The following is an 18,799-nucleotide window of genomic DNA, read 5'->3' on the forward strand; positions in this document are numbered from 1 at the left end:
TTTTGTCGGATTTATATTGGATTTGGATTAGACATTTTTTTCAGAACGGATTTGGATTGGATTTACTTATTTTCTGGGAGATTGAAATGTCGTGTGGCGAATGGTGACAAACTTTATTCAGATCAGTTATTAATGTACTTATGGTTACTTAGTTATCTTGAATCAAGTGAATCGTTGGTTGTGAAAGAAAATTTTCGAATCCCTCCATTGCATAAATTGGTATTTTTTCTGAATTTCTAGTTGGAATCGGATTAGGATTGGACATGGACTTGAATAAGAAAAAGTTATGGATTAGGATTTGGATTTGGAGGATTGGATTAGGACATAGAAATTTCAAATCCGCTCATCTCTGCCACCTTGGCCTATAGGCGAAGTAAAGAAGAGACATGCACATTGCACACTGATAGCCAGAGATATACTGTTGGGGTCCGACATACTTGATAGAGCAATGCGTTTTCTTGTTTATTTACATGCAATTTTTAGTTTTGTTCTGTTTCCAAGCATTTTGGCCGGGTTATCCGGTGTTCGAATTAAGGAGAGTCGACTGTACTTCGTTGACTATTTTGTTATTACGTGATAAATTGGATTCACTATTGTTGCCATATTTTGGAAATCTGAAAATAGGACTTTTTTCAAAATTTTCAGACTACTTACAATACTGGAGTAAAATCCGGAAAAATGCTAATTTTTTCTAGACTTTGTGATTGGTTGACTAAAAAGGCCCGCTTTCCGGCTCAGCTCCCGAAATAGCAGCCGAAGCGCCCTATATTTAACCAAAATTTTCAAGAAAGGGGACAAAATCTCAGAAAACAGGACATTTAATTGGGCGTCCTCCGAGTAAACTTTCAAAAAAGTCGAAAAAGCGGACAAATCCTCTTAAAAGAGGACGTATGGTAACCCTGGGATTCACTCACATGTACCAGACCAAACTAAGGAGAACTTCGGTTAGACTCGTACGATTATAGAGATTGTAGTACAATCTCTATTGTACGATTCGAAATTCGCTCTTTGTCACGGGCGGGGGAAATGTTTTCCTGTGCGAGTCGCATTTCTACCGCAGGTCAGATATCAAAGTCAGGTCTATTTGGCGCCGGCCATTTCGTAACAAAGGCTTTGGTCAGTATGCGTCAGTCATGAGGGGTAAACATTTATCTCCTCGCGTCTTCGTCTATCCTGGCACGGGAATGGTTTACAATCCATAAGCAAAGCATTGCCACTGTGACGTCATATGTGTTCATATCTCATTTTAGAACCCGCTAGGGGCGCTAAAGGGTGTTCAGAGTTTGGGGCACGAGATGGTAACTCTAATAGCCTTTGTATGTATTATGCTTTTTAATAATATAATTTAGAGCGATGTTTCTCACATCGTCGGTCTTTCGCAACACGGGCTATAATTGGGCTAAGGTATAACTCAATCTGGGCCGCGGACCGGATTCCGAATTTCTGATCGCTTGCGGGCCGCACCAATCTATTGATCTAAAAATCAATAATACGTGTGGAAAGTTTCATTATCAAACATATATAGCCCACATAAAATATAATTTAGTTCATTAATCACCGTTTGGGTTTCAATCGATGCAATATTAGCTGACGGCAATAAAGGTTATGGAACCGCGACACTGAACCGAGTCACAACCAGGGCTTTGGAGCCGGAGCCCCGGAGCTGTGCATTTTTGCCGGAGCTGAAGCCGGAGCCGGAGCTCCACATAAAATTCTGCCGGAGCCGGAGCCGGAGCTGGAGATAGTTATTTGAGGGGTAGCTCCGGCTCCGACGCATTTCTTAAGATGCTATTATATATGCAACAACCATATCTGCCGAGTTCACATAATTCAACAGCAGGCCTTCGCGAAATTAACAATCTTTTCCTCTTTGGCGCTTCCTTTTCCGACTAACCATGTTCCTGGGGATTTAACAGCAGAGCAGTCATATGTTCAATGTTCAATTTTCATACATGAGTGCTGAACCTCGGTATGCTAGATATGCCTGTGAATATTGTGAGTATACCCGCATACCCGCAACTTCATCATCAGCACAACCTTGTTGGCCAATAGTACGGTTTGAAAATAATGATCACTATGTATTACGCAAAATGGGAGAGAGGATAAAAACGTGAATTCGTTGCACATGTCGATATGACAAGCAGGGAGCCGAAAAATTCCATCTCACCGTTGCTATGAATCGGATGAGCAAATATTGGTTCTTTCGTGATAGTTCTTTAATCGGGCCGCGAAATTGGACAGTGTTATCGAGTATGCAATTATGCATGCGAATTGGAATTCATTACTGGGCATGATCGTCATTCACTCCAGTAAGGATTTTCGAGCGTAAATAGGGGATGGCAGAAGAGTAGCCTAAATCGCCGTTACACTCAGCGAACAATTTTCGTTTCGCGGTGCGAGCTACTCAATGCGATGTCAGGACCCCATATTATTTTATGATGGAGACAAATTACTGATTTGATACGCGATTTCCAATTTGTAATCATCTGTTTCGTAAATTCATTCTTGATGTCTGTTTGATACTCTAGTATTCTCGGATTATCGCGCACTGTGACTTGTAAATGTGCAATGTGCAATCTGCATACTGCATAGTTTAATTCGTTATGGGCATGGCGCAATGTGCATGGCACAGTGTTTAATTCGATTATTCGATTCGTATCAACGGGAAAATATTATATTCCGATAAACTTGATCGACATCGGATGGACTGGTAACGGAACGAGTGCACCAATATCGAACGTCAAAACATTGGGTTTTTGGTACAAATCGAATTTCTATTGATCAGGTCGTGATGTCCGACCATATTGCTCTTACTACCGTTACAGTTTTAATAATAATCGCTTATTTAAAGATTGAATTGAGCTGTATGTAATTCATTATGACGTCACCGACTCTAGATTACTATAGATAACTAACCTACGAGTAAATTAGTAATCTATATAGACCAGGGGTGGCCAACCTTTTCAGCTAAAGGGCCACATGAAATTGACGAACGATTGTGCTGCCCACTAGTCGCGCCATGGACGCGTAAAATTTTGAAAGTTATTATTAATACTTGGGTATATTGCGGGTCGACTATATACCGCCCGCTGGGCTCAGTTTGCAAGGACAGGACTATTTGGCATCTGGACATATCGATATCGAAGATTTCCGCTAATAATACGACAATCATTTTGTGCCTACATTTCATCGTCGACGATCTTTCTGCGAGCGCAAACACGAAAAGACTTTCTCTCGTAATTCGAATATAGTTGGACTCAATCGGATAAATCAGGCGTTTTTTCATTTTCAGGGGGGGTAGGCTACAAAGCAAAAAATCGTGTGACAATTAAACGCACGAAGCGCGAAGAAAAATTCTACTACTCTTTTAGTTTATTGTAATGCACGACGATTTACTAAAATGTGACTGGACCCTGGAACTGCCAATGCGTCGGAACTGATATTTTAGTCATCAACATCCCAAGTGTCGCGGACAGACTAATCATATTTTTGGTTGGCCTTGCAAGTTCACAATCTGAGCAATTTAATTTCGATAATATAACAGGATTTCGATAATATAATGGGAAATTAGCTCGCGAGCTACTCAAAACCTTCTCGCGGACCACATATTGCCCGCAGGCCGCGGGTTGCCCACCCCTGATATAGACAGACACCTTCGATAGTTTTCAGAGCCGGAGCCGGAGCCGGAGCAGTGGTAATAATGCGGCTCCAGAGCTGGAGCCGGAGCTAGTATGATAGAAGAAAGCTCCGGAGCCGGAGCTGGAGCAATGAAAATTTACGGCTGCTCAAAAGCCCTGGTCACAACACCAAAGAAACTGTGAGATGTGAAGAAATAGCTGTTGCCCAATTTGACATGCTATTATTATGTGCATATTTAAGGGATATAGTTAGACCTAGTAACTTTGAAAGGCTGAGACGTATGAGTCACAGAGATGAGCGCATTTGAAATTTCTATGTCCTGATCCAATCCAAATCCGAACCTTCAAATCCAAATCCAAATCCTAATCCATAACTTTTTCATATTCAAGTCCATGTCCAATCCTAATCCGATTCCAACTGGAAATTCAGAAAAAATACCAATTTATGCAATGGAGGGATTCGAAAATTTTCTTTCACAACCAACGATTCACTTGATTCAAGATAACTTAGTAACCATAAGTACATTAATAACTGATCTGAATAAAGTTTGTCGCCATTCGCCACACGACATTTCAATCTCCCAGAAAATAGGTAAATCCAATCCAATTCCTAATCCGTTCCGAAAAAAATGTCTAATCCAAATCCAGCAAAATTTCACAAATCCTGTTTTTTGAAAACCTAATCCTAATCCATGCTCATCTCTGATGAGTCAGAAGTTATGTAGCAGTGCGATCACAGGTTTTTTTACTTTATTCCAGGGTTGCAATGACTCGAGTCGCAATGTTTTCGTGGTTCGTCTTGACTCGAGTCATTTTCTTGAATATGAAAAATGGCTCGACTTAACTCGATCACTTTTCGATTGTCTCGACTTGTACTGGAGTCATTGCACATGGTTCGACAAAGTCGTATGACTCGAGCCACTAGACAACTCATCAGATCATGTATTATGATATATGATATCTCCAGAGATGGCCGAAGTAGTCAGAGTTGCTGCTTAAGTTGAAGTGGAAGTAACGCCGTACATTTCTACCTAATTGCAAGTAGAAATTGGAATTTCAGCGACACGCCAAGTAGAAGCAGAAAGTACAGAAAGTACTCAAGTAGTTTCAGAAAGATAGATATGGTCGATGGGTAGGGTTACCAATTTACCATATGTCCTCCTATAGAAGGATTTCTCCTTCTTTTTAAGGAAATCGAAAATGTCCTCGGTGGACGCCAAAATGTCCTCTTTTTTGGGAATTCGTCCACTTTTATCGCTTTGACAGCCAGGCTAATGGACAGGCACAACTAAAAATGCCATAAATGCCGTGAAATCTGCAATGCGGATGTTCGGGCGGGTCTATCGGAAATAGGGCTGGAAATATGACATTTTATTAGTCAACACTTCAGCAGTATTATTATAAAGTGGATCATTCCAGAGTCCAGTCGAAAAATGACTTTTTGTGAGTCAACACAACGTAATTTCCCGTACAACAGTGGTTCTCAACCTTTTTGGCTTCGCGGACCCCTTTTGACCGTCACGGACCCTCGCGGACCCCCTCAAGATTTAGTTCAATTTTACCTCTATTATGGTGCAACCTTCATCTGTCTTGTGCAAATATGAACTGTAGGCTTGTGATAAACAACAAAATCATGATTTTTCTTGAAAATAACATCATACTATTTATGTAGAAATTGGTAGACTTTTATTATTTCAAAGCTAATTTTGCTACTGTATTTCTTCAAGTAGCCTACATGGTCGTGTCTTGAAAATCCGCTTCCTCGTTTTGATATGAATGCAAATATAGATGGAAGCTAATGCAGTATTACCGCATAACGCTTCCGACGATACTTTTGGTGTGATCGCAACATTTATGGCACCAAAATGAAGAAAAAAAAACATATATTTTATGAACATATAACGTCCAGCATTTAGCGCAGGGACGGGCAACATACGGACCACGGGTCGGATCCCGCCCGCAACGGCATTTTGATGGGCCCGCAGAGAGTTCCTATCGTCAAAGTGAAAGCCTGATCTAATAGTATAAACACATTTTATGCGCCAAATAATGGAATCATGTTTTCCAACCTGAGAAAGACTGTCATGAAACGACTTGTTCTGTTCGGGTTTACAATATATTTACGAGCAAACATTTTCGACCATGAACAATTGAACATTAACAAGACAAGGCTGCATACCAATATAACTGGTGATATAAATTTCAAGGTTGGAGCGTAATGCTTTGATAGCAACGAAACACTCCGTGTTCATAAAAAAAACAGCTTTGTAGATAAGACATCCGCAATAAGAATGCGCCAAATCTGATAGTCTAGCTTCAAAAGCAGCATCGTCCGATTTATGACGACTGTCAGCCGACAATATTCGGGTTCATTTCAATATGAATATACTGTACCTCCAAGAAGCTCTTCAAATAGTGGTTATGTCTATCGTAGGATAAAATGGATTTCGTGGCGAGATTTTAATCCCTGCATTCGTACAAATTAGGGAAATAATTCGGAAATTTTTATTTCAAACGACTGTTCACTAATTTGATGAGACTGACAACTTCAAATCGAGAAGACATAACGAAGTCCCCCTGATTGACCTTACTATCTCCATATTTTTATTTTGTCAACAAACCCCAACAAAACGTCTCTAAACAGCAATATGTTTGTATCGGCAAGTTATTGGAAAATTGGCAATGAAAATGAATTTCCACACTACGATAGTTCGTATCAAACGATTAATATGATGATATGAGTCATGAGGTTTTAGCAGTTGTGGTGCGAAACTGCCTCATGCTTTCTCAAATTAATAAATAAAATAAAAATTACGGTATCAACCATTTTAAAAATTTAGAGGTCTCGAGGACCCCCTGAAATTGCTTCGCGGACCCCTAGGGGTCCGCGGACCCCCGGTTGAGAACCACTGCCGTACAAAGTCTAGAATCAGTTGTTTTCTAATCCGGTAATCTAACTTTTGTAACTTGTGAAAAGTGTCATCCTTTCCGCATCCCAAAACATGGTAACGCTATCGATGGGGTCGCATATTGAGCAGTTAGCCGGAGGTGGCTGCTTTCGAAATTAAGTGCGACTTCGCGACTTACGCAAATTAAACGATGATTTTCGAAGATATATTCAGTTACCGTAATACTCATGCAGCGGCTCCTTCGCCCATTTTGCCCCAAACATTGTCAATTGGTAGTAGCCGATAGTAGTCTTGAAACAATTTAGTATTTAGCATGCGTATAGGCAAAAACTACTTCTTGAATACTTAGAAATTTAAGTTTGCGGGAAAAGAACGTATATACAGCATGAGCGTTGAGCAGTGATGGGGCATGACTTCGTACGGCCATTGTGCTGTACACTGAAGGCTATACAACTGCGACCGAATTTGGTGCAGCATGTTGATCAATTTAAAAACATTTGTTCCCTCGGCCAGCATGGTTTCTGGAAATAATCTGAGGACAGCAGGGGGTGTTAATATATCTGAATTCGTTGATTCTGTACTTTGAAGTCACCACAAATGCGTACTGATACAGGACTGATTTTACATTAGAATAAAAAATTTCCATAGAGTTACATCGCTGCGATTTTACCATCTGTGAGTGAGTTGCATCCATGGCAGACGCAGCCAATCCACAGTCTCATGAACGACCCGTTGATCACATCTCAAATGTTTAGAAACAATAGGCTGTATGCTCCACCCATCGACGTAACTATTTCCTTTCCCGAATGCAGATCAGGTGGATGCGTGATTCAGAATAAGACGCTGGGTCGGAGGTCGGAAGTGACGCTTCCCTGTCGGAAATGCGGTGACTATATGTTGCAACTGGCGTACGAGCTCCGACTAATCTACATTTGTTGCTCTAAGCCTGTACGCGTTGGATATCTTTCTATATCCTGTGGAATTATGTCGTATGAAGCTTTTTGGATTATATTGACGATAGCTGCTTCCGCAATTTCTGTTCAAGCTCAAAATGGTACGGAGAACGAATTGTCTCTGGGTGAGTTTTGCTTTCAGACATCTACGGTAGTCGCCACGCAGTCATGACAATACGAATAAACATCATGAATTATGAGTTTCTATACAACTTCGAACCAGAGATGGTCAAAATAGGCAGCGTTGCCACCAAGTCACTCGGTAAATATCTACCCAATTATAAGAAGTAGCGATTCCTAAGACGTGTTAAAACTGCTACAAGTGGAAGTAAAAGATGAAAGGCTGTCTTCGCAATAGCAAGATGCATTTTCACGACTAACGCAAAAGTCTAATGACACTACAAATATAGGTACAATCTCTGAAAATATCTGCAGCAGTTACCGTGACGGCTATTTCACGCGGATCTTATGACGATTTCACACATGGAAGTGAAGCAAACTTACCCTAACACTATTTGATACTTTTAAAAATACAAAGTATACAAAAACGTAGCTTTGCTTAAAAACTGTTCGGGTAGAAGCAGTGCAGGTAGTCTGAAAATATAACCACCAGAGCAGTGCGTCCCAACCAGCAGTAGCGGGTCGTGGGTCGCGAATCGTGAAGTTAAAGTTTTCTATTTAATATGTCACAATAAGGAAATTATTTTTTGTTCAAAAAATGAAGATTTTGACCTAAAAAAATCAAGATTTTGACATTTTTTGACCTTAAAAATTTAATTTTGACCAAATTTTGACCTCATGTATGTAAATTAGGTGTTTTCCCACATAATGTTAGAATTGTATTTGAATTGAATTTGTTTCATTTGACCGTTTGTGATTCACAATGAACGGACAATGGGCCGTCTACAACGGTTGGCCTTTAAAGTATAGGCTACACGCTGTAAAATGTCAAATGATAAGTTCGTCCATAACCTTTATATAGGCCATGGTTCATCGACAGTGCAAACATCTACGATACAAACGAAATTCAGGTTGCAAAGGAACATTGACTTTGTAAACAATTTTGACACTTTTTGAGATAACCTTACAATTTTGACTTATTTTAACATGTCAAAACTATCACCTTACTCATAAAGGGCTGTTTGTGGTTGTTATGGAACTCCAGCAATCTTCTAACTAATATAATAAAAATTTTATATGTATAAATAAGAAAACGTTTGGAATACTGAAGATTTGACGTGTGTCGGTTGGTCGAAAATATGTTTAACTCAATTCACAGTACCTCTGGATATTTTCCAACTAAGAAAATCAAGTCAATCAAGTCTTGACTTGATCTGATAATATTTATTATGCAAATTGAACTTTCGCCTTCATAATTAATAAATTGCACGTGCTTGTGTAGAATTACACATTGTTTCTTTTCTCATCAATTTGTGGTTCAATTCTTCGGTCAAATCTCATTGTGGGTTGCACAATAAAACTTCCATTGAAAGTGGGTCGCAAACTGAAAAGGGTTGTGGACCACTGCACCAGAGTAAGTAGTGTAAGAAGCGAATTCTACTTGGGTACTTTGAAGAAGTGGAACTGGAAGTATATTCTTTACTGGCCATCTCTGGTTTTACCGTGAGAAGGGACATCACATAAACCCAATTTCGTTGCCTCGGCTGACATCATATACTGAGCCTCAGTTCACATCCCTGCGGCTCTAATTTACGGCTGACTCCCACTGATCTATATTGAGTTACCATCTCTCTCCCTCCCGACCGCACACGTAGGCTTAATGAACTGATGTGAGTTGATAGATGTGTGCGTTACGCTATGCTTATCATGATATTTCACTGTTATCGGTTACCTAGATTTCTGCCAGAGAAAAAGAAGGCACGACTGTTTACCCGACGTCAACGACAAATCATCTTGTCCCGACCAATGCGTTGCCTGTCCATTGAATTTCCCTGAATGCCGCATGTGCGTGACAGGTAAATAAACAGATTGTTTCACTTTTGCGCGACTGCGACACGCTGACGTGCGTAAACTTTATCATCCATCGCAGCGAACAGGGCGTGCATATTTACGGACAGGGTCGAATTGTCGGCGTTTACAACGAAGCAAACTTGTGAATCGTCCCAAGAACGGGCATGGTGCGGCGGGGATAGAGTTCAAGAGTGTGTCGAAAGTAATCTAATTACCGCGCCTCAGCACAAAATACGTATATTGTATATGTGATAACTCAACTGAACAACGTCATTGATATTTACTAGGGCGACCCGCGCAGGAGCAATGCTTCCGAAAAATTGCAGAATTAACTCCATGCCTTGGGCCTACAACCTTAGAGTCGTGTCAGCAGGAAGGCTGCGTCTGGTGCGAAGACGGTATTGTTACAAACAAGAACAAATGTTTTCAAATCGACTCATCATGTACGTGATATCGGTAACTTATCGCAATCTCGTAAGTTACGGTGCTTTCTTTACCAGTGGAATGCGAGGATAGCAGCGAACGGTGTTGCGCAGCTTTCACGTGCTTGCCAGGCGACGTTTCCGAAGCAGATTGTACAAGCAGAGGCTGTGTCCTTTGTAACGACGGATCGAAAAGTCGATGCATTATACCAGGTATGATAAGTAATAAGTATACAGTGCCATCAACCGGCATAATGTGACCCGAACTCAGAGGTTTAACATTGAGGTAGTTAACTTTTGTCCCTGTTCGCAAAAAAACACGGTATTATTGACCGGCGAGAAAATCAACACTACTAGATTTCCGATACCATCATGAAGCATTAGATTTCGTAATCTTGCCTTGAGGCATCTATACATTTAGCCTATCGCCGCAAAACAACTTACTTTTTGCACTTGAGCTATGAAAGTAGAAAGTTGTTTTGGGATTGGTTTGTATAACTTTCATGTCTGAAATGATCATAGAAATAACTTGCTGAAATAGCCCATGTTTGATGGCAGCAAAATTTGTTTCGAATTTTTTTTTGTAGTGTTATCAGTTAAGACGCATCTTGCAATTCCGAAAATAGTAGGCCTATCCCATCTAGTTTACCACTAATAAAGCATGGGACACCTACCACCAAATCTGCTTTTTAAAACTGATTACTTGATTACTTTTTCATGGCACGTAGGCTATTGGTAACTGAATGAGTATTTGACCACCGCTAACAAGAAAAAAAATGTCATTTTGCTGCGTTGGTGATTCTATGAGTAGCTGTAATTCCGATTTGGATTTATAAGCCTGCTGCATTCTCACAGTCAACGGAACGTTCGGCGTCAATGATTGGAGCAATTGCACCAGAGAATGTGGAACCGGGACGCAATTTCGCTACGTAGAATGTACAGATGACTCAGATACATCAACCTGTAAGAAAGAATATCGATCCTGCAACACTGATCCTTGCCCAGCGACTGCCAGTATGCTACTTCGCCTGTTGGTTATATATAGACCTTCAGTCACATTTATATGATTATTTTACTACTCAGTTACGTGCGACGGTGATACGATTGCCAGGTATAACGAGGAAACCTTGTGTTGTGCCAATCACACGGCTGTCTGTGGTGGGAATTCTTTGAACTCAGTTGGTACAGCCGGGAGTACCGAAAATATATGGCCTTGGATTGTAAGTGAATTAAAGTTCTTTTTATAGGTATGGACTCAGACGGGTAATGATCCTAGGTTTTTCTTTTGGCCTGCTGCATGCAGCCTCCTAAATTAGCAGTCGATCAGTCATATCCACAATACTGCTACCGTGAAATGAAAAAAACTGTTCGTATATTATGGATATAATGCAATATTCTACACTGCACTGAAATATGTGATCGATCAACGCAAGACAGCTGTGCTTGTGTTGGTGTGAATTTATATTTTACTCTGAAACAACTCTTTACTGACGCTAGTATTTCGAGATACGTCGTGGAATGTATATTGGCGGCTTCGTTTTATGTAAATATCGTTGCTTGACTGTGATATAGCCTATTAATGCCGTGGTGAGTAAGCCGCAATGGCGCTGTGAGTCACTGCTATTCTTCTTCCTAATATAACAATAATATTAATATAATCTGCAGTCACTAATACGTAGTATAAAGCTATATTTCGCTCATTACGCGAATCCTAGCAGTAGATTTGTGGTATGGTGCTCCTTTCTCTAACTACAAAATTGGAAATAAATTTACCCTAATATATCTGACGATGGTGCGTCTTCCATGCTTCGGCCGTCAACGCAGTCTCGGCTGATGTTGCTCTAGCACTAGCAGATAAGACCAGTAAAATAGTTCCAGTGTTAAATAAATGAAAATTTTGGGAATCTCTGCCATGGCCAACAGCATACGCTGCTGTTGTTTGAGGCTTTTAGTTTCGTGAACGAGGCTTGTATATACGCGGGGAATAATAGCAACAGGTTTTAATAAATTAAGAGCTTTGAAATATCCACTCCAAAATGGCACGGGAATGCATATTGCATATATCGCGTTTTCATAATGCCAGGAGAAATTCTCACCAAACGCGCACCTTTTTCTATTAAGGGGGCGGTATATCTTGGTATATCGGACGCTGCGACAGCTACGAGATGCGCAGCGACTCTGGTTGCTGATCGGTTGTTGATCTCAAGCTACGACTGCATCGGGTAAATTACCAAGGAGTTAGCAAGGCGTTATTCTGCATACATTTAAGTTGGATATCCAATGTCCATATCGACTTCTGTGACGTCACTTGGAAGTGTGTATATGCGGATCATTGAGTTAAACCATAGTGTCCTATTATAGATAACTAACCTACGTAGGTTAGTTATCTATAGTCCTATATGGTGTCGACACAGGCAAATCTCACGCCTCAGTGAAATTGTATCACGTCACAATTTCCATTTGGCTACAGGCAATTTGACGGTCATTTTTGACCGGCTTGACGAGCATTAAATTTGGTAAAACGGGTATCAATCGAAAGCTGACTCTGCAGTGATTACGAAAATATAAATTTTATTCCGCTCGTGTCCCTGGAACTCCCACAATCAGCCTCGAATTTTTCATTGTTATGGAGATTGGCATTGGGACGCAACAATGGTGTCTGGCTCTTTTTCTCTTGAGCTACTCTCTCGTTTCGCCAGACAGCATTGTTACGTCCTGAGCTACTCTCTCGTTTCGCCAGAGAGCATTGTTGCGTCCCAATGCCAATCTCCATAACAATGAAAAATTCGAGGCTGATTGTGGGAGTTCCAGGGTCACGAGCGGAATAAAATTTATATTTTCGTAATCAGTGGAGAGTCAGCTTTCGATTGATACCCGTTTTACCAAATTGAATGCTCGGCAAGCCGGTCAAAAATGACCGTCAAATTGCCTGTAGCCAATTGGAAATTGTGACGTGATACAATTTCACTGAGGCGTGAGATTTGCCTGTGTCGACACCATATAGGACACTATGGACTATGGTTAAACTACTATGCAGTATGCATTGTGCGCCTGCACACCGCCGACGTCGCTTGCCGTATTTATTTATTGATAACCAAGTTTCGGAGATTAGCATGCTTACGAATAGAAAAGTCCGACCAGATTCGAATACGAAAACGTATATGGAATCCTATGTGAACACTAGATTTGGAGTTATTGGGAATCATGCGTGGTGATTGTGCGTGCATTGTGCAAATATGAGTCACCGGCATATGCATTTCAGGGTTAGATAGGATCAAAGGTGGTTAGTAGCGATGTGATTCGAAATTTTTGCAGGTTTTGCCTATACTTGCGCAGCTCACTCAAGTGGTTATATTTTCAAACTACGTTCACTTCTATTTGAACACTTTTTAATTAAACCTATACTTACTGTTTACAATTTCGGTTTGGAAGGTAGAAAGTATTTTTGTGGTGAGATTTGTCATATTACCCACATAAAATGGCCTCTGTGTTACGGTAACTGAAACTCTGCATAAATTAGATTCTTAAGGTAGTTGACGCCCTGTTGGTATTATAACTAAGTGAACGTGTATTGTCGATATACCATAGACAAAAATCGCGATATTTACATTTATATGTCGTCATCAGGGATGCCGTAGCTTCCGACTCTCTGGTCCACGTGGGTATTTCGGACAGAGCTGCAAGACCACAATACAGCTCTACTGTAGTTGGGTTTGACCATTACAGCGAAGGTGACGAAGGAATTAGTGGAGATTCCATTACCATTACAGTTATAGAGGTAAATCTTTTACGTGTGCCATCTCTCACGTTAGTTAGGCGACGTATGGCGCGCTGTGACAGGAGCACCTTGAAGTTCGCTAGTGGCACTCCGGACTTTCGTATAGTGCAGTGGTTTCAATTTGCTTGTTAGCTAGGAGACATAACTTTGTTTTGGTGGTTGCGTGGATCCTCTAACTGCGAAATTTGGGTATGTGGCGAGTAAACAAAGGTCTATTATTATTATTCGTATTGACAGTTTGGTTATTTAGACCTGAGGTGAACAATGAAAATAAGACAAAATAAGAACGTGAGTCAAAAATCAGTAGGGATGGTGCGAACCCCCTGAAAGGTTCCGGTTCGTGTGAACGCGATCCTTTTTGAAAGGTTCTGTGTCAGCGCGAACGTGAACATTCTGACGTCACGTGACGTCATATTGCTAATTCTAACCCTACATGTCAGTAAAGCATTTCAATAGCAACTTCACGCTCCAGCAGTCACACAGAGATCGAACTTTATATAGGTGTCACCCGATGCTACGAAGGAAATATGTCGAACACGCCTTATGTCCTAAAGAAATATAATACACTAGGCCCGATTTTGACATAAATCTCCTGACTGAACAATTGAACATCATCCGTTTAACGCGGTATCTAAACCACCTTGGCGTGTACGACATAACATCGGCTGACAACGATATAAAGTTCGATCTCTGCGTGACTGCTGGAGCGTGAAGTTGTTATCGAAATTTCAATAAATTGCAGCCCCATTACGGTGGCGTTCTGAAGAAAACGGCTGCGGCCAAAAGTTTTATTTCGTTTTGCCCTTCAATTTGAGACCACATCATTTTTAGAGTGCAGTGTCCCTTTAATGTACACTACACTGCTGCACACAATACCTAGCGATTACTCACGTCACATTATGCCTCAATACCGACGTAGGCTACATGCTAACATTTTAAACGTCACTGAAGCAATCAAATGCTATAATAATCCCATGAAATCAATATGTTCCGTCGCTTTGCCAACAATTTCGACGCGGACTTGCAAGGGATTGTCAGCCTACGCCTTAACGGTCGAGACCAGACCGGACAAGGTATTCGGCGTTTGACTACTGCGACATTTACATTGAACAGATGGATCCCGTACGCCTGTTTGATTTTTTACATTAGAGAGCGACGTATTCTTTATATCAATTTCAATGATTGGTTGAATAAGCATCATTCACTGACTACCTACATGTATTGTAAGAATGTTATTGATGTTATGTGATTGCTGGTCAAAGCTCACAGCAGAGAGTCACTAAATATTCACAACCGGAAAGATGAGTATTTCGAGCAAACGTTTATAACACAGCAAGTAAAATTTTTGGGATTGACAAGGGGTATATTAGTTTAGTGTTGATTTTTATGCTGCCTGCGCCTTGCATAGAGTGGTCTAAAGTTGAAATGCAAGTAATTTAAACAAACGATGACGTGAAAAATTGTAATATATGAAAAAGGTTCACAGTGCAGAACCTACCAAGGTTCGTTTGCAAACATAAACCTCTAAATTTCCGAGGTTCACTCGCAGAACGCGAACGTGTGAACCTCGCGCCATCCATAAAAGTAGGTACTCTAGGTAGGTCTACACAACGCGAACCTGTACTTACTGGTACTACTTACTCAAATGGTTATGTTTTGAGAATATGCTTCAGCATCTGCATAAAAAGCTTTTTTGTCAAATCAATTCCTATTTTCGTAAGGTTGAAAGTAGTTTGAGGATATGTTTGAATCACTTTTACGAGTTACAGTGTCTTACCGACTGTGCTAAATAGCACCCGTATCGCGGTAACTTGATGTATATTTGAAAATTGCACCTATTTGTAGGCCTATACTTTCTAGTGTCAGTAGACATTTTGCGACATAACGAGTGATGTATTTAGTTGGCCCAATCAGCTCCAGCCGGGCATGATGATACACCACTATGTTTGCCGAATGGAGAAGAGGTAACCGAAGATCGCCAATGTGTCGTTGTGGGTTGGAGAGGAGGTAAGTATAGATTGACTTGCGAGAGCATGCATCGTCGACTTGATGTCAAGATAACTCATTGTAGTCCCAGATGCTGATTCATACATAGAGTAACATCATATTCGATACAACTCACAGATGGCGGGAGCGATTCGTGCAGCGCGACACTCCAAGAAGCCAGCGTTCGCGTCTTGCCTTGGGATTTGTGTGAGGCCGCCTGGAAGTCGGAATTTCCAGCAATAAGCGAATACTCGCACTTTTGTGCCGGTTCGCCGGAAGGGCTCGACTCGTGTCCGGTGAGGGAGATATCTATCGCTTGCAAAACGTGTTGTTTGAATGTCGCCGTGATTGGTTTTGGCAATTGTCGATCGATTTCCTGAATATATATTGCGTATCGTAACACAGCATCTGTCTTCCACGGCCCATGAATAACACATCTAACCATTTGTTGAACGCATGCGTGAGTAGATGTTGTCTGTAATGAAGTACTTCTACTTTTTCGGAGTGATAACGTAGGGGTTGCTACATACTCAAATTGACGAAATAACACCTGTATCATGGTAACTTGTAATTGTACGTACATGTTATAGTGTCATTAGCGTTTTTGTGGTATAGCTGCGAAGTTTCACTACGCAATTTCAAAAGTCGCCCCCGAAAAACTCCTATGCGGTCCATCGACCAAATATATTTCTTGAAACTATATTGACTTCAGCGTGGAGAGAAAGCGTTGTGGTAAAATCAACAGCTATAACACCAATGGGCTGTGCGCTCAAGTCCGGTCGAGGTCGACTTCAGAACTCCTACCGAAGTGTTGGAAGTTTATCTGGCCCCTCCTCGCCATCTCATCCGCGAAAGCTGAGTCTTATAAAAAAAAGCCCGCAAGTGGGCTGTGCTGTAAGTCGGCAACTACGGAATATAAATGAAGAAAATTGACCTGGTGTAAATATCCATAGTAGTCGACAAACGCCAATAATGCCGCAAACAAATAATTACTTGCTTGAGCACTTTTCATATCTTCATTTTCTACTTTCAATTGGAGTAGTTTTACCATTACTTGTAAATTACTACTTTTAGTTGAGTATATTTTGCATTAAGTAGAAATTGCATTGTTCAGCTATGATGAATTTTCATTGAAGTACCCAAGTTACAGCCACTTGTTTACCGAGTGTTACCCAGCCCCACAGACTTTTTTGACGGCACGAAAGTGTTGATCGTGGTTAGGTGAACGAAATATACAGATCATCAATTTGTTTTGTTTGATATTCTCAGTGTTTCGACTGCATTGTTCATTTTACATAAGCCGATATTCTTTATTTTCGATTCCCTATTTACCGACTTCTAGGATTTTCTAAGACACCGCTTGTACGCGAATCACGTTGCGCGGACAAGACTAGATAAACCTCCAACACTTGGATAGGAGTTCTGGAGTCGAACTCGGTCTAACTCGAACTCACAACCAAGTGATGTTGTAGCTGTGGATCAAACCATTACACTATCTTGCCACTTATCGGATCATCAATTAGTAACATCGTTATTTTGTTGCATTACGTACATACATAAGCAGTAGTGCGCTGCATAATTGGTCACTCCGGGTTATACTGCTATTTTAGGGTGAAATAGGTGGGCCTGTAATGTGCCAGCGATGCTCCAACTGCGGTCTCTACTTGGCGGGTATTGCAACGAAATACCAAGACTGTGGGAAAGGAGGAAGACCATCAGTCTACTTGCGGGTGTCGGAGATCGGTCAGACGCCTTTCGCCGGTCAAGACGATACTACTTACCCATCGTGCGCTCCATGATAAAAGTTATTATTATATATTACGTACTTTTGTACAATCATTTTAGGCAGGAGAGGTGCTGTAAACGGGATGTATTGAGAGATACAAAATTCAATTCACCTCGCTTCATAAACTATCTAAGCTCATGTATGGGGAAGTGCAATTAAATTCTATTCTCGAAAGCGTATATTGTGCAAATGTGAATATCCTCTGTAGGCTTCATGTCGATATAGCTGCTGAGAATAGATTGTCTGTCGGAGTTTTGTAGATTCGTCGGCCTATACCCCGCGCATGTCGATTTCACAGGTCGTAACGTTTGCGCGTTAGAGAGATAAAGTTGATTATTTTAATATTTGACACAGCAATTGTCCAGTTAGGGTCGATACGCTTATCCATGTAGAACAGTGGTTCCCAACCTTTTTCGAACCATCGCCCCCTTTCCAAGCTTAACACCGATCATCGCCCCCCTGATTTTGTGTACCGAAAAATGGGCATACAAACTGTAATCACCGGCGGGTTGACTAAAAAAAAGAAGGTCATTTTTCTCCGCTCAGAGCTCAAAATAACGTTTTTCTGTCCGCATTGCTAAGTGGATGACTAAAAAAAAAAGGTCAGCCGTTTTGGCGCGTCATCGCCCCCCTATCGCCCCCTTGGCTGATTTCTCCCCCTGTCGCCCCCTTTGTCCATTTTCGCCCCCCTATCGCCCCCTTCGTCATTTTCGCCCCCCTGGACCGCCAAATCGCCCCCTGGGGGACCACTGATGTAGAACGAGGCTGTTACGTCATGAGTCTCGACCTGAAGGTTGGTCACGGGTTCTTCGGAGATCGGTGTTAATCATCCGGAATCTCACCTTTACTCGGAAAAAATTACAAAAGTATCATGAAAATTTCGCCCCGAAAACTATATAGAAGTGACTGCGCAAGGCAGCTTAAGAACGCAACTACTTGAGCAAGTAGCTCAATTTACACAGATAAAGAATATGCTGGACTTCGTTACTGATAATATATGCTAGTGAGATATAGAAAACATGGGTGGCATAGAATATCAATATATAATTATAATCACGCCCATATATTGTCGCCATATTTCGTCACTACAGCTCAAGTTGCCTTTTCAAGACTGTGATTAAATTGTTGCGACGCTGTCACACTTAATTTAACTGCTATTAATAGTAATTACCTTGGACCTCACGACATAAACGAAAATTGATCGCTTTTACATCAATAAATTCCACTGCCACGCAGGAAACAGAACATTTTGCGCGAGAATTAGCTCTTTTCAAACGCGCGATGCTGATCACCGTTGACGCCTTCGCTGATTGAGCGCGCGTTAGCGTGTCTACCGATTGTTGCTGATAATCACTT

General features: G+C 41.1%; 2 protein-coding genes across 2 annotated transcripts in view; both read left to right on the forward strand.

The window, feature by feature from the left end:
- Window positions 1-18,799, forward strand: part of LOC145447653 (epidermal retinol dehydrogenase 2-like) — a 118,884-nt gene that overhangs the window by 82,555 nt on the left and 17,530 nt on the right. The gene's annotated exons all lie outside the window — the stretch shown is intronic.
- LOC145447645 (uncharacterized) lies at window positions 7,253-17,622 on the forward strand. Its single transcript, XM_080325891.1, has 12 exons — window positions 7,253-7,625; window positions 9,357-9,476; window positions 9,551-9,673; window positions 9,759-9,914; window positions 9,972-10,106; window positions 10,749-10,907; window positions 10,977-11,113; window positions 12,015-12,115; window positions 13,521-13,671; window positions 15,573-15,678; window positions 15,796-15,953; window positions 17,268-17,622. Exons 1-12 carry the CDS (start codon window positions 7,268-7,270, stop codon window positions 17,454-17,456), a joined length of 1,893 nt encoding a protein of 630 aa, XP_080182017.1. The 5' UTR covers window positions 7,253-7,267; the 3' UTR covers window positions 17,457-17,622.

This window comes from Botryllus schlosseri, chromosome 10 (genome assembly GCF_051294905.1).
Source record: "Botryllus schlosseri isolate E-star chromosome 10, Bs_hap1, whole genome shotgun sequence".
Classification (NCBI taxonomy): Eukaryota; Metazoa; Chordata; class Ascidiacea; order Stolidobranchia; family Styelidae; genus Botryllus; species Botryllus schlosseri.